This window comes from Sitophilus oryzae, unplaced genomic scaffold, assembly GCF_002938485.1.
Source record: "Sitophilus oryzae breed Bouriz unplaced genomic scaffold, Soryzae_2.0 scaffold_1396_pilon_pilon, whole genome shotgun sequence".
Classification (NCBI taxonomy): domain Eukaryota; kingdom Metazoa; phylum Arthropoda; class Insecta; order Coleoptera; family Curculionidae; genus Sitophilus; species Sitophilus oryzae.
The window spans coordinates 10,129,212-10,153,400 of record NW_022146055.1 but is presented as its reverse complement, the minus strand read 5'-3'; the positions used below and the strand labels follow the sequence as shown (position 1 = coordinate 10,153,400).

Sequence of the window (24,189 nt, the reverse complement as noted above, 5' to 3'; positions counted from 1 at the left end):
CAAAATCAAATTTCTCATGTCAAAAACTTCCAGACACCAATTTTCATCCAAATACTGACATTACTTCAGAAATTATTTGGACAAAAATCGTAATAAAAATTAAACTTCTACACCCTGTATCTCCGAAACTAAGCTTTTTAGGACATACATTTATACGAACATTTTTGCTTATTTTTATCTGCAGAATATGCTGCCGAAGTTTCTAACTATTCTTATAAAATACATTTTTTCTATTCCATTTCATTTTTTATTACATGGATAATCTAGTTGCCTTTACCTAAGCTCACATTAGCACATTATTATTTATTATTTTTATAATATAGTACAACATTTTTAGCACAAACCCTTTATTAAAAGAGATATTCTATATCCAGATACGAGTTAGGTAAAGTTTATTTTGCAGATTATTAACTCTTCTGCCGGATATTTTTTTTCTAATCTACTTAAATTATACAGGTTTTCTACGTTGTTCTCTATATTTTGTGAGGACAAACATATGCGCCTTTCGGATCTTTGAAAAAGTTTAGGGTTTACTAGATATCTAAAAACTAAATTTCGACTAGTTTTAAAATGCTTCCTAATTCCATTATAATCTATTTTAGACGAAAAGTTTTCAGATAAAAGTTGTAGATAATCACATCTTTAATGAGATAGTCATTTCAGGTAAAAAAATACTTCACCCATTTCAATTTCTTTGTGTAGGGATAGAAGGAAATTTATTTATAAATAAACCAAAAATGACTTCAATTGTCAATGTGATACGTCTTAGTTTCATGGCAAACCAGGTCGTTGAAAGCGCGCACCACTGCATTGGTACCAGCACGACGGACGGTTGCCAAATCGAAAATTATTATATAATATTAAGGCTAAAATCTTGGCGATGCGTGTATGTTACAATACACAGTTAATTTTAGGATGTTGGCTAATATTTTTGTTAGCGCGTCATATTTTCTTCAGTTTGTAGCAAACGTTACTCAATGCCGCAATTACCTACGCATGTGTTGTTGGTAAATTTAATGTCTATATTATATTTTTCTTAAGCTCATTAAAATCATACTACAACTTTAATATTATGGTAAAAGTATACCGGGGCGTCTCAAAAGTGGCTCACCCCCTATAACTTTTTTATTTTTTCAGATAAAAGACGATATTTGGTATGTCAGTATATGACATAAATTAGGATTGATTGACGTATTCAATTCTTCTCGGCCACTTCCTGTTTTATCGGAAATGACTACAACTTTTGATTTTTAAATGGCACCCTCGGTATTGTGTTTTACTTTATTCGATAGAAAATAACATTCTGAATAGATTGACATAACAGCTTTTGACATTTTCGTTTAAAACAAAATTGTATTTTAAATTTCAATTTAGAATGTCATGGCTCTGTTAAAAACACTAATTTTTAATCAAAGAGCCTTGGAAAAATAGATTTGATCGTCTAATGTTTTTATGTCTTATTTTGGCCGGTTAAAAGATGCTCAAATCGTATTTTTAAGCAAATCTCAATTTTTTCAAATGGAACGAGGGTGGCTCATTAGCATAGTTGGAAAAAGCATTTTTTACGAATGATTTGATACCATACACTTGGTATTTCGAGTCAAATTGTCGTTATGAATCGCGTGTTGCAATTTCAAATGAACCATCTGCGAAAATGTCAAAAGTTGACATAAGATCGAATATTTATTATTTCTATCGAATAAAGTAACAAAATACCGACGGTGCCATTTAAAAATCAAAAAAAAAGTTGTAGTCATTTCCGGTGAAACCGGAAGTGACCGAAAACAATTGAATACGTCAATCAATTCTAATTTATGTCATATACAGTACATCTGCTAGATCTGTGTCTATGAAAGGAATGCGGACAAAAAACATTTAAATAAACAGCAATATATTTTATACGTCGATTTGACGAGTGCGTCACCGCAAATCGCTCCGCCCGCTCATTTTATTGGCTACTTGCAAATTTGTTGAATTTTTATTGATGGGACGCTTCGTCTAATTTTTTACAAAAAACCTTGAGTGAATATCGTTTCTCCTCTCACGGATACCCCGTAGCCACAGAACGGACAGACGTACTGTACTAACATACCAAATCTTGATTTTTTATCCGAAAAAAATAAAAAGTTATAGGGGTGAGCCACTTTTGAGATGCACCCGGTATACAATTATTTTCAGCGTTACAGGTGTTGCCCTTTTATAGTAAAAGTGATAGCATCTTTGTTATTTTAAATGGAACACCCGGTATATTATTATTAGCGGACCATACCAACAGGTATGGTAGGCTATTAAGATCGGAAAAAAAGTGTTTTTAATTTTACTCAAAGTGAGTTATTTGGGTCACAAATGACCTAAATACAAAATATTTTCATGGTGTCTGTTTGTCTGTCTGTCCGTCTGTAACATGATGACTCAAAAACCCGCTAAATCGATTTTAACCAAATTGGGTACAAAAATACTGTGGCACCCGAGAATCTGGCCATTAGTTTTTGGTGGGGGTGGGGGGTTGGTAAGGGGGTATGGGAGGGGGTTAAAAAATTTAAAAAATCGTAACTCCAAAATTACAGTAGGTAGCGATACGCGGTTTTCAATCTAAGATTAGGAATCATATTTGCAACAAAATTTGTAATAACATCAAAATCAGTCAAAGTCGCAGTTTTTGAGATAAAAAAAAATTGGAAAAATTCCTTTACTTTTAAACTAAAAGAACTGCCTACCAACTGTTTATTAACATATTTTAGTATGGGCGGCTATACGTGCCTCCCGGCGCCAATTTTTTTTACCTACCTATCTAACCTAACATCCCCCGGTATATTATTATTTTTTTTTGAAACTACATTCTTATCTCATAATTTTTCTATTATACTAACTTATACCTATCTCTAAGTTTTTGAAATAAAAAATAAAACCTGTGTAAAATTGACAAAAACATGATCTTGAACGATCGTTGGTTAAATCATAAATTAGGTATATTGAAAAAATCTCACAATTATATCACCGGTTCACCAAAAACTTTTTTATTATTAACATTTTGAGAAAAATGCATTCTTCATAAAAAGTTTTGCTTGTTTTAAAATTGTTAATCCTATTTTCAATGTAATTTAGAACGTCAAAATTAGTGGTAGACATTTTCAATTAGTAGAAAAAGTTAACAAACTTTTAACTTTTCCACTAATAATTATACTTCAAAATTTGCGAGTGTCATTTTGGCCTTTGATTATCTTCCGTCAAGAGAAATTGTGGTTAGAAATCAAATGTTGATTGTTATTTATTTATTTATTTATTTATAAAGTGTAATTGAAACCACTAATTTATTCCACTAATTGCGAGTTATTGATCAGTTTTGTCCATAGAGAAAGACTAAATTTATAGCTTATAAAACAATAAACTTTTGGTTTCTAACAACATTTTCTCCTGACGGATGATAATCAAAGGCCAAAATGACATTTCTCGCAAATTTTAAAGTATAATTAGTAGAAAACTCAAAAGTTTATTAACTTTTTTCCTTTGAATAAGAAGACTAAGGAAGGAGCACAATGCTATCCATGTATTCATGCATGGTGGGCGGAAAAAGCACCATAAAAGCACTCTAGGGTGGGGATCCTTGACAGTTCTGTTTGACGATTCATTTGACACATTTGAATTTTATTTGAAATTTTGTGGATTTGTCAGTCTGTACGGTGCTTATTTTATGTTATTTATTATTTATTCTACTACTGATAGTTGTATAAAGGTAGTAAATCTAGATGGAAATTGTGGCAGAACTTAAATTAACAGTGACTCTATCGCGATTTATCGTAAAAGACTCTAAAATAGTTGGTTGTGTAGCGTGCGGTAGATCTCGGCAAAAATTGAGTGAAATAATGGAACAACTTTTCGCTAGTAAGTGACTATATAATATACATACGTGTAGTAAACCGATCATTTATGAAATTCACTTAAATTAACTAAATTATATATTTTTCTTGCATTTTAGCTTTTATTTATTACTTGTCAAAGATTAGATGTCTTAGAATTTTAATAACTACCAACATTTATTCACAACGTAAAATAAAACAACAAATTATTGAGTCTACCCCACGTCTACCCTACATCATAGTTTTACATTTTTAAATAAAATTAGAACGACACTGATAAACCGGAATTTAAGTCGGCCATATTTGAGGCCCATCGCGGTGTACCTAAGATTTTTGATATGCTCCTTCCTTAGTCTTCTTATTCAAAGCTTTTTTCACTAATTGAAAATTCCTACCACTAATTTTGACGTTCTGAATGCAAATTAGAGGAACAAACTTCCAAGCTAATTGAAACCACTAATTTATTCTACTAATTGCGAGGTTGTGAATGAAGTTTTAGTCCTAAAAATTAAAAAGCCTTTCTATGGTAATAGAATTTCGATTTCATTCTTTGATAGATATTTAGTTATTATTTATTTTGATTGACGTCATATTTTTGCTGTTGTTAAGTATCACATTTTCCGATAACTATTATCACCCTTTCCGTAGCATTGAACTAAATAAATTTTATGCATCTTTAACATTTTAAAACAGCAACAAATATGACATTAATTAAAATTCTATCAATAACAATCTATCAAAGAATGAAATCGAAAAACTGTATTACCATAGAAACGCCTTTTATTTTTTTCCATATTTTTTTCTCAAAATGTCAATAACAAAAAAGTTTTTCCTCTTCTAAAGACAATCCGGGGACATACTGTATGTATAATTGACTATTTTTTAACATCACAGTTTTTTAAATTATTTAGTATTTATTTACAAAATTTATCGAAAATTATTAGACAAATACTTCTTTAATAATAAATCTCCTGACACGCTAATCCAATTGCACAAATCAGCTGTGTCCATGAACGGTTTTTCTTTACCTGAACTTTTTCCTCCTTGTCAGACCTGTGAACGATACTTTTACTTTACTAGCACGATAATTGGACCGTAATAATTATGATTAAATAACGCGAAAACATTAACTCATGAATCATCGTTCAGAAATTCAAATGAAAGTAGAAGATATCAAAAAGCTTATTAGAATCTCAGTACGCTTCTTACTATACAGGGTGTTATACTATCTAATACGGGAGAAAATATTTCACTACATCAGAAACCGATAAAATTAATTATTACATTTTTGGTTTATTAGAATTTCAATGTCACTATGACCAGCTGGCTTAGTTCTAGGAGAGTATAGAAAACTTTTGCTTTGTTAAATTTGTAAAATACAATAAAATATCGTCGTCGTCGTATCCTTTTTCGGTTTAGGTTTAAAAACCTGTTCGGCTTCACCATGTCTATAGTGGTCGTCCAATACTTCTCCTTCCTGGAGGTTGATATCGTAGCATTTTGTGTGGAATTCTATCATCTGCAATATGGCAAGTATGTAACATGCATCTAGCAAGTTACGTCGAATTGAACGAACGACAATAAGTGTGTCAGCGCACGCTGAAGTAGCGCTGTCAGAAACGTGTCATTTGTCTTTGTAGCATGCCATGCCACTGCTTCAAAAATAGATCTGGTTCTACTCTTCGCCACGTCCTATTAACACGTTACTCGAATTTAGTAAAAATGAAGGACTATTTGGACTTTAATATACGTTTTGTATCATTGATTGAGGCTTTTCTAGCTAGCACATCAAAGGTTTCTTTTTTCATTTTATAAAATGCTTGAACGGTTCTTAAAATATCTGCTTTTTTCTGTCTGATACCCTCTAGCGGTAACCTAAACGAAGCACTTTTGTACAGAGGTATATTGAGTCAAATGAACTTATTTTGATTCCAAAAATACGTAGTACCTAGTTCTATATCCACGGAATATTGGGACACCCTGTATTTTTTAATGTATTTATACATAAATATAGAAACAATATCTTAAAAACGGGGTAAATAGCAAAACAACTATTAGAAAAATCAAATTTAGGAATAGGAATTTTAATAAAAATCGATTTTTCATTTATCTCCTTTGAACTTTTCTCTTTCTATTCAAATGACAGCTCAGTCGGAAAATTTTTTTCCTTCAATCAATCGACAAAATAAAATACAAATACCTCGAAAACGATAAATAGTGAAATGAGGATTTACACCTCATTAAACGGAACTATTGAAGCTTCTCAATCGTCTAATTTAAGCTTTGTCTGGAAAACGAAGAGTTTCCGATATATTTTAAGATAAAAGTTTTCAATTGTTAATTTTAGAGGTAGAATTTGGAAGAAATCCACTTTATATTTTTCCCTTTTTCGCTTGAAATGGATAGACTTTCTTAACCAATGTTAGAACCCTTGCTAGAAGGGGATTCAGGTGGTAGCTCTACTAAAAAAAATGTCAAGTTGACCCTGAACACATTTGATTTTTTTTTAAATGTATCGATCTATATAAGAAAATCTAATTTTAGTGATTACTAAGAGCGAATAGTACTGGTAGCTGATGCTCTGAGATGGTTTTTAGTCAGTAAAAGTCTGACATAACCAGCAAGACAACTGATACCTCTGGCATCTTTAGAAGCTTTTCCACCTCCTCTCAAAAAATCTCGTGATATATGTATGTTTAACATATATTTTTTTATTTTAATTTACTAAATCCTCATCTGGGACTGATGAGCTTACTCTCAAAATGCTCTTACTACTTTAATTAACGAGTCACTCCAAAAAGGATTTTTTCCAAACTAGCTTAAGACAACATTAAATTATTCCTCTGCATAAAGGAGGAAATAAAGATCAAGCTTGCAGTCCTGCCCACATTATCTAAGATCATTGAAAGATTGGTTAGAAAAAAAGGCTTTTATATTTTCTCCTTAAATATAAAGTACGTACTTACTACCCATCAATTTGGATTTCTAAGTAACAGTTGCAGAAATGATGTTATGTTCGACCTTTTTAATAATGTATTTTAGCCTGATTAACCACCACTCTACAGCTACAATTTTCTGTGATTTCTCTAAGGCTTTCGACTATGTAAATCATAATATCTTAATTAACAAATTGCAATACTAAGGATTCAGGGGAGGGCCGCTGGAATGGCTTAAATCATATCTTGGCAACAGAAGGCAGCTTGTGTGGATTAATACGTCTATGTCTTCTTGTAAGCCTATAGAATGTGGTGTCCCTCAGGGTTCAGTACTTGGCTCTATTTTGTTTCTGGTGTTTATCAACGACATTGCAAATCTAGACATTAGCGGTAAAATCTGCCTCTTTGATACTAGTTTCACTTGGAGCGGCCCAGATGTTACGGTACTATATAATACTATATCCAGTGACTTACACCCTTAAATCTTGGTGCGATTTTAATCTCCTATGCCTCAACCTATCAAAAACTGAAGTTTTGTCATATATAAAAGTCCCATACAACCTTTTGTACTTAATAGTACCACTATTGACGTCGTGGACTCTGTGAAATTCTTATAGGACTTGTTGTAGGCAACTCGTTAAAATGGGACATGCACATCGAAGCTTTATCAAAGAAACTAAGCGCTGCCTGTTTTGCGCTAAGATCAGTTTCTAAGGAACTTAACTTATCAACCTCTAGAATAGCCTATTATGCCCTTTTTGAGTCACATCTTCGTTATGCCCTTCCCTTTGTGCTGCGCAACAAAATGTGATCGCATTTTCAAACTTCAAAAGAAGGCAGTTCGATATTTATTGGGACTGAACAGTAGAACTCACTGTCAGAATTTCTTTAAAAATTTCAAAATACTGACTTTTCCTTCTTTATTCATTTTTGAATCCGTTTGCTTAATCCACTAAACTATCCACTTAGGAATGCGGAGCACGATCTTTATCTGTCAACCCCGAGCTCAGACCTAGTTAAAGGCTCAATACTGTACAATGCCAAAAAAATGTACAATCATCTGCCTTTGAATATCAAGTCGCTTTCATTCTTTTCCGCATTTCGCAAAGCTCTGAAATCATACTTACTGAAGAGAGCCCTATATGCGGGAAACGACTTTTTTTTGTTGTTGTTTAATCATGAACAATTTTGAATTTTAAAATTTTGATCATTTACACACTGATCAAAAGTCGAGTTTACTCTTAAAATTATATCCTTTTACAATTAATTTTCCTATTGTAAAATTTTATTGATACCTATGCCTTTTTTGTGTTCCCCAATAATTGTTCATGTATGTTCTATTTGTAATTTTAATGACTTAAATATTTTTCGAATTGTATGATTTGTATTTTATATTTTTTATCATTTGTATATTTTGTGGGCTTTTGTTTGTTTTGTAAATGCTTTCTCGATGATGCTATTTTGTCTTTTTGCACAATAAAGCGTTATTTTATTGATTTATTATTAAAATACAGTCTCCAGATTTAATATTCGTTCAAATAGTATTTAACCGTCTTAGTTTAATAGTAACCCTTTCTATTTCCATTCAATGTACCAAATATGTTAAAAATCAGTGGTTATAGTGGTTATGTAAGGTACGGCTACAAATCTATGAGTCATCGGAGAAAAAGTGAATCTCGGTTTGAAATTTAACCCAAAGTAATTAAGTTTACGAGGCAAAATATACAAAAAGCAATTTTGTAATGCGTATTTCATGCTGTTCGAATGGGCTGATTATAGAGGTGTATGCGTGTTCATTGAAATGATACAAGAAATATAAGAAAATAAGAAACCAATTATCAATATTGCGAAATGCCTTCAGCACTATCTGTTTTTCTAGGCGAACAAATAATTGATATTTCTTCCTGATTTTTGAGCAATCTTTAAATAATTGATAGTATAAAATTATTTTACTTTTATTGAAAATTATTTATAAGCAGAGATTAAAGGTACAATGTACAATTAATACAATATAAGCAGGTACATTAAAATTTGGGTAAATACTATACAATTTTTTTACAAGATAATATTTTCTTTAATTTTAATTTCTAATTTAATTTCATATCTGCATACAAATAACGCTTTTAGAATATACACGGATGCGTCTCAAAAGTGGCTCACCCCTATAACTTTTTTTATTTTTTCAGATAACAAATCGAGATTTGATATTTTAGTATATGACATAAATTAGGATTGATTGACGTATTCAATTGTTTTCGGTCACTTCCTGTTTCACCGGAAATAACTCAAACTTTTGATTTTTAAATGGTACCTTCGGTATTTTGTTACTTTATTCTATAGAAAATGACACTCTGAATGGAATGACATATCATATTATGTCAACTTTTCACATTTTCGAATATGGTTTATCTGAAATTGCATCATGCGATTCATAACGACAATTTGACTCGAAATACCAACTATGCTAACGAGCCAGCCTCGTTTCATTTAAAAGAATTAAGATATGATTAAAAATGCGATTTGGGCATCTTTTAACCGGCCAGGATAAGACACTAAAAACATTAGACGATCAAAAAAAAAATTCGTGTTTTTAACACAGCCATAACACTCTAGATTGAAATTTAAAATACAATTTTGTTTTAAGCGAAAATGTCAAAAGTTGAAGTATGATATATCATTATATTCAGAGTGTCATTTTCTATGAGGTGCGAGGGTGGCATTTAAAAATCAAAAGTTGTAGTCATTTCCGGTGAAACAGGAAGTGACGGATAATAATTGAATACGTCCATCAATCCTAATTTATGTAATATACTAACAACCAAATCTCGTTTTTTTATCTGAAAAAATTAAAAAGTTATAGATGTGAGCCACTTTTGAGACCCACCCGGTATACGGGTCATATTTGCATTTTCAAAAAATACAAAGTCTATGTTCGTAATAAAAATATACACTCTGTATAAACATTGTCTGGCGGGTATGCTGAAGGTTATTCGCACCTTGCTCGGTTCATTGTCAGATGAAAACCATTCGCATCTTTGCTAATACACATTTATTGTTTACATATTTACATATTAAGAAAATACCGGGTGCGTCTCAAAAGTGGCTCACCCCTATAATTTTTTTATTTTTTCTGTTAAAAAAACGAGATTTGGTATGTTAGTATATGACATAAATTAGGATTGATTGACGTAATCAATTGTTTTTGGTCACTTCTTTCAGACAGGTCTGTTCCCAGAAGAATCTCTAACTAGTCATCACGTTTCTCATTGGTTGAAATGCGTAGAAACCTGATTCTTAGTCTGGTTTCTACACATTTCAACCAATAAGAAACGCGCTGACTAGTCAGGGATTCTAGGAACAGGGCCTTAGTTTCACCGCAAATGACTACAATTTTTGATTTTTAAATGGCACCCTCTGTATTTTTTTACTTTATTGTTGACATATCATATGTCAACTCTTGACATTTTCGCTTATGGTTTATTTGATATTATAACTTTTTCGGTTCGTAACAAAAATTTGACCCGAAATACCAAGTGTGTGGTATCAAATTATTCGTAAAAAATTCGTTCTCAGACAGCACATAATATCTTAAAGACATCTTTTTTATATCTTAATTAGATCTTAACGCCTAAAGACTAAAATAAGATAACTTTTGGACATCATTTTAAAGATATTCATAAGATGACGAAATAAAACATCTTTAGGACGTCTCTAAAATGACATTAGAAATGATTAGAAATTTTAAATTTAATTTTTTCTATTTATCTCGTTTTTTTTTCTAGAGTAGGCGATAATCATAAAAAAGGAGAGTATAATCATAGTATAATCTGGTATAATATGACAGAAATAACTAATCTTAACAGAAATAAAAAACATTATCCGCAAATATGACGATTGACAGGCGTGACAGTTATCTTCTGTGGTTGTGGTTGATGTTGATGTGAGGTTATGTGATCGAAAATCTCTGAAAGTTGCCTTATAGCAGAGCCATCATAAAACAAGAAGAAGAACCTCGCAGAAAATGTTTGTTCTTGTCGTTGTTGTAAGTTGTAAAAAGGCGCGCAAAACCGTTTGGCAAAGGGACGTGATATAAAGTTTCATCAGACAATTTACCAAAATTTCATCATTAAAGCTGATCAAAGAAGTTAAAGTTGATATTGTAGGTAAGCCAGGTAAGTTTAAAACATTTAGGTTGTTTGATATATTTGAACAATTATCTTATTTCTATGATTCATATTTTAGATGCGCATGATAACACATCTGAAGATGTCCCTCCAGTGGTTGTCCAAGAAGAAAATACCCATACATAACATTTCGGTCAGATATATCACTATTATAAAATGTTAACTGTTCACTTCATATTGGTCAGTGTATCATCTGAGAGAAACATGCTTAGTTTAAAAATTAAAGACAATGCCAGTCCAAGAATATGTTTTATTTTATAATTCACCATTGTCTCCCACTTTCATTCATATTAAAAGACATCTTAAGTACATTGTTAAAATATATCTTAAAGATATAGTACTCAAGACGTCTTAAAGATGTTGGGTTTTTTAACATCAGACGTTGGTAAGATGCCTTTAATACATCTAAAGGCAAAAATAGACGTCTTTGAGATGTCAGTAATGTTGAAACAAGTTGTTTTATAGATGTCTTTAAAATGTCACTGTGCTGTCTGGGTTCTTTTTCCAAATATGCTAATGAGCCACCTTCGTTCCATTTGAAAAAATTGAGATATGATTAAAAATATGATTTGAGCATTTTCTAACTAGCCAGGACAAGACACTAAAACCATTAGACGATCAAATCTGTTTTTCCAAGGCTCCTTGATTAAGAATTAGTGTTTTTAACATAGCCATGGCATTCTAGATTGAATTTTAAAATACGCTTTTTATTAAGCGGGAATGTCCAAATTTGACTTCTGACATTCTATTCAGAAGATCATTTTCTATCGAATAAAGTGCTATTTAAAAATCAAAAGTTGTAGTCATTTCCGGTAAAACAGGAAGTGACCAAAAACAATAATTGAATACATTAATCAATCCTAATTTATTCATATATTAACATACCAAATCTGGTTTTTTATCTGAAAAAAAAGTTATAGGGGTGAGCCACTTTTGAGACGCACCCGGTATACTTTACAAAAAATATGTTTATATAAATATTAATTTTGTTAATATATTTTCACTTCCTTGTTATTAGACAAACTTTAATGTGTATTTTTTATATTACTTAGACCTAATTAAAAATATCTAAGTAATATTTTTAGTACTTTACTCGGACCTATAAGCTAGACATCAATATAATAATTTCAAAGAAATTATTTTTTTTATATTATTGTTTTTGTTACACCGCGCCATGTTTTAATTATTATATAAAGGTGTCATATATTATTTAACAGGAAAATTTATAAAACAAAACAAAAACTATATAGGTATATCACATTACATGCTTATTATAACTCAATATTTTAAGCTATTGTAAACATATTCTGCAATACAACCATATGAATGTCTACAGATTTCTAAAGATTCATTATCGTTAAAAATTATAATAGCTTTTGTGTTTATCTAAACATTTTAGTTATACCTAATTGTATTTTTTTTCTACTCTTATTCTTATTATTTCTTTAGAATATTTTCTTTCGAGGTAATATATTTATTGTTTAAGCTTCTAAGACTACTCTACAAAGTAACTGCGATTAGTTTGGAGTGACCTATGATATTCTTTTATCTATAATTTTGATCTTCCTTCTTGGTTATTTTGATATCATTTTTGTAATTCTGGGTGGAATTCTGTTGATGCTTTTATATACAGGTGTATTTTTTAACTATATATTTCTTTAAAAGCTTGTTATTTGTAGGTATTGTGAGTGGCTAAATTTTACTCCTTACTATCTAATGACAGTCTACGATTTAACATACGCATATGTAATAAAAGTTGTTCTTATAGTTAGATGTCATTTTTATTATAGGTCCGTATGATAAAAAAAACTACGTCCAGTTGGCTTGGAAATGACGGTCGATGACACTCCCTACAGCGATCTTTATTTCAAAAAGTTTGTTGAGTTTTCAATTTTTTTTTCATTTCTTCTGATAGGATTGGTTGTATACTATATGGAATTAAAAAAACATCGTGCTCTTGTCTTAAACCTATAGAGTCTGAAATGAATTGAGAACAACTTGTCACTAATACATAAATAAAATTCAAATATCAAACTTAAAAAAGGTAAATATGGTGAATATTAAATTCACAAGACAAATTATACGATAGAAAGTATATAAAAATAATACAAAAAACTATCTATTTCTCCAAAACTGATCGATCCTATAATACCTAATTTGAATCATAAATTATTTATGTTTAATTGTCCTAAGGCTTGACACATTTTATACATTTCTTCATTGACGAAATATCGAATGTTTTTAATTAACAAACCTTGTCCTTTTTGTTAAATCTGCAAATATTTTAGATCAGCCAGAATTTTATAATACATCGGATGATCACTGAGTTTTATGATTGAGTGCATCATGCAAAGCCGCTTAAGCATTGACTTTTTGGATCATCTTATCTATAGTAAATAAATAATATTGGTTTAGTTCCTTAGCTGATTTCTTTAGTATAGAGTATTGATTGTTTAATAGTAAATTACGGATATAATTTATGTTTATAGTCCGGTCAATTTAGACATTCGAAGGTACAGGGTGGGTAAAAGGCGCTTTTAAATGGAAACACCCTTTTCTATAGGAGATAGACGAAAACTAGTATCGGTGTCTGGAGCTCAATTTTTATCAAAAACATGATGGTGAAAACCGCACATCAATATCTGTTACCGTTTCGGAGTTACGGGGTGTTTTTCAAAAATGTGCATTTTTAACAAATCGCTGTAACTTTTTTCCTATGGAAAATTTTGTATTTCTATGAAAACATTTCCAAAGCACCTTTTTACATAGAATTTAATGGTTTAAGTATAATTTTTTTAAAATTAATAATTTAAGAATTATCAAGAGAAAATTTGATTTTTTATATGGGACACTCTGTATATTTTTAATTTATTGAAAAAAATTTAAAATTACCTTTCCAAAAATATAGCACACTTGATATTTTGTTATAATCCCCTTCGAAATACAGAATTTTTAAAAAGTTCGCCGCTTTTAACTAGTAGGCTTTGGACCCCTTATTGATGATAATGCACTTAAAATGGAACTCGAAAACATATTTTTCCAGCAAGACAACGCACCGCGTCTGAACGCTAAAGTTATCAGCAAATTTTTGAAGACAATTTCAAGAATAATTGTAGCTATTCAATCAAGATCCGAGCCGTTGGCCGTCGAGGCCGCCTGACTTAGTGCCCATGGATCTAATCCTATGGATATATTGTATAATCTAGACTAGAATTAGAAATACTTAGCAGTTATGAGAGAGTATCTTTCACCCCCATCGAGTTAATGAATTCCGCGAGAAATGTTCAAAAACTGCCCCGTCTGTCCATAACAGAAAACGGTCAATCTGCCGAACACCTGTAGCAAAATCTCATGTCTTGGTTTGGTATTTATTTTTATCGTTATTAAATATAGTTTAAATGTCTTGATGTTGGTTAAATATATTTTAAATTGTTATAAAATTCTGCATCTCTCATAACAAATATTATTTTCGTTTTAATTGATACTCACAGCTAGAATTTTTTTGCATTACAGCCGGTGCCGTTCAAAGTCTACTTATTTAAAGCGGGCGAATTTTTATATACTCTATATCTCGAAGAGGAATCGAGCAAAATATCAAGTGTGTTATATTTTTGGAAAGGCAATTTTAAATTCTTTTCAATAAATTAAAAATATACAGAGTGTCCCATATAAAAAATCAAATTTTCTGTTGATAACTCTTAGATAATTATTATTAATATCAAGTGTGTTATATTTTTGGAAGGGTAATTTAAATTCTTTTCAATAAATTAAAAATATACAGAGTGGCCTATATAAAAAATCAAATTTTCTGTTGATAATTCTTCAATAATTAATTTTAAAAAAATTATACTTAAACCATTAAATTCTACGTAAAAAGGTGCTTTGGAGATGTTTTCATAAAAATACAAAATTTTCCATAAAAAAAAGTTACAGCGATTTGTTAAAAATGCATATTTTTGAAAACATCCCGTAACTCTGAAACGGTAACAGATATCGATATGCGGTTTTCACCATCATGTTTTTGACAAAAATTGAGCTCCAGACATCGATATTAGTTTTTGTCTATCTCCTATAGAAAAGGGTGTTTCCATTTAAAAGCGTCGAATTTGACCCACCCTGTACATAAATTTATGCATATAATTGTTTAAAGCTGAAAATGCATATAATTGTTTAAAACATAATTAAAAATAATATTTTAAAATTCCGCATCATTCCGGTACCCGCAAAAGAATTTATGCGAGGTCAAAGGTCAAAAATTTCAAAAAAAAATTTGTTCGCGATTTTCGGCAAAACGGTAAGTTTTATATCATACCACCATTACTCGCTGACGAGTACTTGACACGCATCAGAAGATGGTCACGCAAGGCGTTTTCTTTCATGAGCTTTTCTGTAACTGAAAAACCCGATACGTGATGTTATCTGTCTACCGCACTCCAGACATTCAAAAATCTCATTGCTTTGTTGCCTCTCTACTTTTTGGTTGTCGCTCTTAACTGACTTTACAATTCTTCTCCATTCCGTTCTATTGTGAGCTGCCTCTTCCTACTCATTCTGTAAGTTTTATAATAAAATTACCACAGAGAAAAATTATAGATCATAAAATTCTCTATCAAAAATGTAACAATACTTTTTTTCCTTAGAGTCACTGTTTCTGAGATATAACGAGTCAAATAGTTGTAATTGCCATAATATGCACACGTTTCCACGCCACCTACGAGGTAGTGTCCTTAACGCGTTTTTTAACGTTGTTTTCCCAGTAGGCCTATTCCACATGTCTATTGTGATTCTGTTTAATTGAAAACTATTGCAGAATAAAAAAAATATTAGTAAGGATTGGAAATTATAAAAGCGATGGAAATAAAAAAAGAGTAATTTACTAGTCTGATTCATAACCTTCAAATACTTCTTCATGTTGTTCTTTTTGATCTTCGTCTTGTTCGTTTTCTTCATTCTGGATGTAAGTAAATTGCGTGAATAGTGATGTATCGCATGTTTCTTCGTTGGTATCAAACGAATCCTCTACTATTGGTGATTCAACATTAGAACATGACCGGCCTTGACAATTTGTACATGCCAGAGAACAAAACAGTCCAACTTTTTTACAACTACATTTAGCACTGCATCCCTGTGTTTAGCAGTTTTTCGAGCGCAGGTGGGAGTAAAATCTGAATTGGTTCTAATCTAAGGTTCTAATGTATTGTCGACCAACTTCCAACGCCAGTCTTTTGGGTTTAGCTGATAACCAAGCCACACTTGAACTTGGTAATATACCCGGAAAAGATTTTGATGAGCAGCAACTAAGGTTGGAGGAAGACAAGCTAATTGCACCTGGTTTTTATTTCGAGTGTTTTTAACGAAACATGCATATCGATACTTATCTAGCAGGTGGTTTTTTTCGGAGCTCGCGAAGAAAGCGTTTTTCAAACATTTTAAAAACTGTTGTTTTACCCCTCCTGTAAAATACAAGCATCGTATCACAGCCAGTTATTGCGTGTAAAAATAGTACACCATTTTGACTCTTTGCAAAAGTAGATAAACTTTTTCTTTTCCTGGTTTTAAGAAGAAAATAGTTTTTTTTCAGCTGGAGTTCGGGCAGTGAGTAGTACGAGTAAGCCTGCATCTTCATCAACAACAATAGTTGTATTTGTCAAACTAAATTGCTCTATAGCTGTTTCAACAATCAATACATCTGCATCGTTATTAGCCTGTTTAACCAATATATTTTCAGCAGTGAACTTATCTTTTAACATTGAAATGAACCAAGATTTGTTGTGAGCATTTGCAAGAAATTTCTGTTGACTGGTAGGAACTGTCATAAGTTCATCAAATAGAACATCGCAAGATGAAGACGTTGCTAAAGTTTGACAACGTCGTTCTGCAGCTTTATTATTTCTCGTGTAATCATCATAGCCATCAAATACGACAGTAATTCTGGCTGTTGGACTGTTTTGTTCTCTGGCATGTACAAATTTTCAAGGACGGTAAACGGTACAAATTGTCAAGGCAGGTCATGTTCTAATGTTGAAGCACCAATAGAAGAGGATTCGTTTTATACTAGCGAAGAAACATGCGATACATCACTATTGACGCAATTTACTTACATCCAGGATGAAGAAAACGAACAAGACTAAGATCAAGAAGAACAACAAGAGGAAATATTTGAAGGTTATGAATCAGACTAGTAAATTTCATTTTTTTTTTATTTTCATCGCTTTTATAATTTCGAATCCTTACTAATATATTTTATTCTGCAATAGTTTTCAATTAAACAGAATCACAATAGACATGTGGAATAGGCCTACTGGAGAAACCACGTTGAAAAAAAAACGCGTTAAATACACTACCTCATAGGTGGCGTGGAAACAAATCAAGACCATAATTAGCTTTCCAACACTTTTTTCCAAGTGAACCCTTTAATTTGATTGGCCTATAAAAGGAATTTGCAATAATGTTTTTTTTTAACTGTTGACATATTCGGTATAGGTTTTCCGAAAACTGAACTGCGAACATATCTAATACCGCGGGAATTTCCAGCAAAATGCCGTTTAACCATCGTATCTTTTTCAGAAGCTGCGAAACTTATAATTATTATATACAAAATTACTCTGTTTGGTAACTTCAAATTTTTGTAAACAAAATGTGACATCTAATTTAACAATGACACAATCACATTTTTTGCTACCGGTATTTTAATTGTAGCTTTCTCTGGACCGTATTATAAATTTTACTAATTAGAAGGTAAGCTTTTTGCAAATAACTTTTAAGTGACTATTCCAAATGAAACGAAATTCTACACAAAAGTACAACTCTAATACAACTTTTGTATAAAATTATTTGGGGAGATAATATTTGATCCTTTCAAAATTTACATGTGATTTCCTATGTCCCGGGTTCCGATATTCCGAGTATTCCGGTATAATATAAATATTTGCAGTTCGTTTATTTTTTCGATCTTTTCTTTGTAATTCTATACAGGGTGTCCCAGGCTGAGCGTGCATTAGAAGTTTCTAGAGAACTATAACATCTAGCTCGGAGATTTTTTGCACATGATAGTTTTACAACGAGATCTATCGATTAAAAATATTTTCAATATGGCGGCACTTCCGGAAATATCGGAAGTTGACAGCAACTTTCATATTTTAAATGGGTGCCTCCATTTTTTATTATGTATTTAAGTTCTCTGTAAAATTTTATGAATTTCCATATTAAATACTCTAACATTAACCGTTTTTGAGGAAAAAATTATTTAAAATTTTTGAAAAAATCTGCTTGTCAAAAATATGTGTCTAGCCTAAACGTCAAATTTAGTGATTACCACAGCTACTGTGCCATAAAAAGGAAACATGTGGCTATCTTTTTAAAATATTAATGGTGTATTCCGTTGCTTACCTTGGTTATGGTTTTATATTCCGTTTCAATCGGTTTCCTGAAAGTTTTCTTATTACGGAACACGGTTCCTGAAAAATTCGGTTATAACTGTCACTAAACTAACCAGCGCGAGAAGGCTGGTTTTTCTAGTTTTGTTTGTCAATAAATTTCATTTATGTGACAAATCAAGCAAATATTGGAAGTTCGAGTGGAACATCCCAAAGCAATGGAGGTAGGCGGTAAAGGTAAATAAATTTCATTATTTACTTTCTTATTCTTTTCATTATTTCATTTCAACTAAATAGAATGACTTTTTAGGACCATTTAAACTCATCATGCAGCCATTGTTTCTTAAAGTCAGGAACATTTAAAGAAAACATGAAAAACAAGACAACAAGTAATCGTGAATGTTTTGTAAGCTAATAAAATATAAATATTGATTAGATTTGTTTATTTATTATTGATCTGTTTTAATATTGGACCTACAAATCTTCACTTGAGCTGTCTAACGAGTTTAACAGTTTATTAATAAAGTACTTTTCAATATTAAACTCCATTGAAAAGAAGGAGCAAACGTAAAAGCAGAGAATAGGTACATTAAAAATGCATAAAAGGTAAATTTTATAATAGAGGTATTGAAATTTAGAAAACGTCAACATTTGACGTTTCCAGTATTTACCAAACCGTTCCCTATCAAACCGATGTTTTTCAGGAACCGCTCTTTACCGTAACCTACCGGTCTGGTTCGCCTGGTTTTGCAACGGAATACAGCCTACATTATATAATAATGGCCGCAGCTGTCATAGAATTGAGCGATTAAAAAATTATCATAAATCATTTTTTTTCAAATGGAAACCCACTTTTTTATTTCACTAGTGAAAAGGCTTTTCGATTCGTTACTTTTTAACTATACAGGTTCCTATACCTAAGATTTAGTTTTAAACCGTATATTTTTCTTGATTTTAACCAGTAGTCTATGACTTTAAACATCAAGTGATGTAAAACACTAGATCTGGCTATGTCATATTTTGACGCTTTGTTCAAAAAGCAGCATCATTTTCGAGCCAACTTTGCGCTGTTTTTTTTTCGATCATACGGAATATTAATAATATCAGCTATAAGATATCACTAAAGAGCGAAAATACGAGATATATTTTTATAAATACACTTTTTAAACTCTTAATCGCAGGCAGTATTTGTACTATAGGAAATTCAAATAATTCGTTTTCTGACAGATGGGATTAAATTGTTTGACACTTAAGGTCAAAGGAAGCTAGATAAAATCAAGAAAAATATACGTTTTCTAACTCAATCTTAAATAACTTAAAAATGATTTATTTTAGGTATAGGAACATGCATAGTTAAAAAGCAACAAATTGAAAAACCGTTATATTAGTGGAATAAAAAAACTGGGTTTCCATTTGAAAATAATGATTTATGATAATTTTTTAATCCCTCATTTTCATGACAGCTACCGCCATTATTATATAACATTTCAACAAGTTAATTTTTGAAATAGATAGCCACATGTCTTCTCTTTATGTCACAGTGGCTGTGGTAATCACTAAATTTGACTTTTAGGCTATACAAATTTTCTTGACAGGTAGTTTTTTTCGTCCACAAATTTTAAATAATGTTTTTCTCAAAAACGGTAAGTGTTAGATATAGTTGGTATAGTACATAATAAAAAATGGGGGCACCCATTTAAAATAAGAAAGTTGCTGTCAACTTCCGGTATTTCCGGAAGTACCGCCATATTGAAAATATTTTTAATCGATAGATCTCGTTGTAAAACAATGATGTGCAAAAAATCTCCGATCTAGTCTGTGGTTCTAATCTGTGGTTCTCTAGAAACTTCTAATGCACGCTCAGCCTGGGACACCCTGTATAGTTTGTCTACCAAAACAAAAAAAACTAAATAGGATAAAGATGGAATAATTCCTATACATCTGTTTTTCGAATCATAAATTATAGTCTAGAGTTTAGATAGTAAAACTTTTCTTCGTAAAACTTTTTCTATTCTATATTTAATTGTAATAACAGTATACTTGTTGTAACAACGAAAATACAGAATAATTTATTAAATGCACATAATATGAATATGTAACAACTCATAACGTAATTGAGTCACTAGTTTAAAGTACCATATTCGCATTAATGATGGATATCATATTGAGGAGCGTCCATTTTTCAATCGATTTCTATAAATTATTAGCTTATTATGGACGCGGCTGAGTTTGGCCATTGCGAAGGTCTCACGTTTATCAATATTTTAATTAAAAATTTTCTTTTCGTGACGTCAAGTCTAAGGTTAATATAATTCCATATCTCGTTTTTCCACTTTTTATTTCACACTTGACGTTTTTTTCGTGTAAATTACATAAAGCTATTAATAAACAATTATTGATAAATTACTTTTACAATATTAGTCATTAGGTCAGCAACATTAAAGTCATTATGGTTAAATATTTTCCATGAAACTAGTATTGTCGCAAAAAAATAGATATTTATTTATTAATTAATATAATATGGATTTATGTATATTTAGCAAAAGGTGATAAAGCACAAGAATTAAATATAATTTTAGATACAAAAATATAAACAAACACAAACATCAATAATTATTAAATGCGGAGCGATCAATAATGACTGAAATAGTCGGCTATCCTGATTTTATTCGTTTGGTTGGCATAAAAAAACGAGATTTGGTATGTTAGTATATGACATAAATTATTGAGTGATTGATTGACGTATTCTATTGTTTTAGGTCACTTCCTGTTTCACCGTAAACTACAACTTCTAATTTTTAAATGGCACCTTTGGTATTTTTTTACTCTATTCGATAGAAAATGACACTCTGAAGACATATGAATTTCAACTTTTGACATTCTCCCTTAAAAAATCGTACTTTAAATTTCAATCTCGAGTATTTTCAATCTCAGGCTGTATTAAAAACACTAATTTTTAATCAAGAACCCTTGGAAAAACAGATTTGATCGTTTAATATTTTTAGTCTCTTTTCCTGGCCGGTTAAAAGATGCCCAAATTGTTGTTTTATGATCTGTTGTGTTTGTTTTTGTATATTTTGTATTATATACTCGTGTTAACTTTAAGAATTTATTGACTATTCCTATACAATTGTACATTGTTTTATGGAAATAAATAAATGATTGATTGATTGAATAATAACTAAATTTTTTCAAATAGAACGAGGGTCGCTCATTAGCATATTTAGAAAAAGCATTTTTTACGCATAATTTGGTACCACACACTTGGTATTTCAAGTTTCGAGTCAAATTGTCGTTGAACGGAATGTTACAATTTCAAATAAACCATATGCGGAAATGTCAAAATTGCACATATGGTATGTCATTCTATTCAGAGTGTCATTTTCTATCGAATATATTACAAATATACCAAGGATGCCATTTAAAAATCAAAAATTGTAGTCATTTTCGGTGAAACATCAATAATTTATGTCATATACTAAACAATAACATAACAAATCTTTTTTTTTATCTGAGAAAATAAAAAAGTTATGGGGGTGAGCCACGTTTGAAACCCACCCCGGTATAATATCTTTTTTTCGGAAATTTTCAAAGTAAAATAACTCAGTTTTCGACTTATTTGAAAAACGACAAAGAGAAAATATGTTTCTTTTATCGAGATCTACCATCCTTTAAAATACTTGCACTTATTTCTGGGACACCCTGTATAATTCTATATTTTAGTTCCGTTACTATTTATTTCCTTCGACTTTTTTTTGCACAAATTACTTAATGCAATTAATAACCGATTAATTTTTTCTTTTGTTTTTATGTACCTTTTTAATTTCTTATTAGTCATCAAGTGAGACATTGGCGTCATTATTAATAATTTTATATAAAAAATATTGTTATAGTGTTTTATTAATTTTTATTAACTATTGAAAGGTACTTTGAAAGTTGTATATTTGATAAAACTAATAAAAATGTCAGCTAAAAGTTGTTTTAGAATATCGAATAAACTATCTGTTAAATATTTTCTTACAAATTAGCATTAAAACTTAAAGTTTCCAGACACAAATTAAAATGAAATATAAAATGTATTTATTGTACCTATATTATCAAACTTTTTGTATTGTAATGATTTCAATGTTATTGTTTGAAATAAAATTATTTATATAAAATATTCAAAAATAACTGTATCTAATTAATGTTATTTTTTTGCAGATATGACATTAGTTCAGCCGTCACCTGATATGCAGGTTCATATCAGGAAAGCCCTCAACGAAGACGTTTCAACAAGAGAATCAGATCTACAGCATATCAAAGAATGGTTATTGAAACAGCCCCACTTACCTGACACATGGGGTAATAATTATTTTTTATGTTGTTTTAACAAATACATATTGTAATTTGCTAAGCAAAAGAATAACTATTAGGTATACTTTGACCAGATATACGACATTTCATATACAGGGTATACAGAATATCTCATCGATCTTCGTTTCTAAGGCAACTTGACGAATTTTTGCATCATATATCGCACAAGTGACAAGTTGAATAAAAACTAAATTATTCTACACTCAGATGCAAAAAAAAAACGTAAAAAGTTTTGGTCAAGCTTAAAATGTTATATTTTTTTATTTTTATTTTTATTTTTATTTTTATAAATACATATATCAAATTTAATAAAAACTCAGTTTATTTTAAACTTTACTATTTGACTTATTATAACTTAATCGAAGAGTTGTGAGTTGTTTTTAAGTGCAAAATAAACATGCCACAAACATTTTGCAATGTTTATTTTATTATTTTTGGCGCTTACATGTGTTTCATAAACCTGCAGAAAGCATTTGATCGGGTTCAATCAGAAGATTACATTTACTTTATGACAGACAAATATCCCATAACTTAATTAAAGTCATAGAAAATATACAGTGCTGACAAAATCCAGGCTAATATCCACGGGTATCTTACTGAACCAGTACCTTTAGAGAAAGGCATACGACAAGGCGATTCATTAAGTACACTTCTTTTTAATATAATCATGGACGAAATAATCAAACAAGTGCGCCATTTAAATGGATGCAAAATGGGAAACCGCAATATGACAATTCTATGTTATTCCTACGGCACTGTGCTATTCGCAGAAAATGAAGACGACCTCCAAAGACTAGTATATCGCTTCAATCTAGTAGCAAAATCTTATAAGATGATAATCTCTGCATCCAAAACAAAGAGCCTGACAACATCAAAAATACCTATCAGATGCAAGATTGTCATAGATAACACAATAATACAGCAACAAATGAAATTTAAATATCTCGGTATAGAGTTATCCGGTTATGGCGATATCGAAACAGAGGTAGGACAACAAACAGCAAAAGCAACGAGAGTGGCTGGATGTCTGAACGATACCATATGGAAAAATAAATACATAGGGGTCGAGGTTAAGTCAAGAATATACAAGGCTGTCGTCAGAGCCATAATTACCTACACCGCAGAAACCAGACCGGATGCAGCAAAAACAAAAAGATTCTTGAAAACAGGCGAGATGAAAATCCTCCATAAAATCACAAGTAAAACGCTGCTAGATAGAGAACGAAGCGACAACATAAGACATTCTTTGACCAATTCGAAATTGGTCAAAGAATGCATAGAGAAGCTGAATAAATTAGGCAAAGAAAACAAAGTCCTCCTACACTGGGTGCCTGCTCACCAAGGGATAGAAGGCAATGAAAAAGCAAATAATCTAGCTAGGAAAGGAGCGAACACTCCACTAACTGGACCAGAACCGTTCTGCTTTCCAAGTGGTAACCAACTCAAGGCGGAACTCAAGAACTTGGAAGATTCCATCCGC

At 31.0% G+C, this 24,189-nt stretch overlaps 1 protein-coding gene across 1 annotated transcript in view; it reads left to right on the top strand.

Annotated features, from left to right (window-relative positions):
* Positions 1-24,189, top strand: part of LOC115876023 (alpha-tocopherol transfer protein-like) — a 38,359-nt gene that overhangs the window by 3,984 nt on the left and 10,186 nt on the right. Inside the window, exon 2 of the mRNA XM_030891692.1 lies at positions 22,557-22,697. Coding sequence (XP_030747552.1) covers positions 22,559-22,697 — 139 coding nt within the window. The 5' untranslated portion in view covers positions 22,557-22,558. The remainder of the gene's footprint in view (positions 1-22,556; positions 22,698-24,189) is intronic.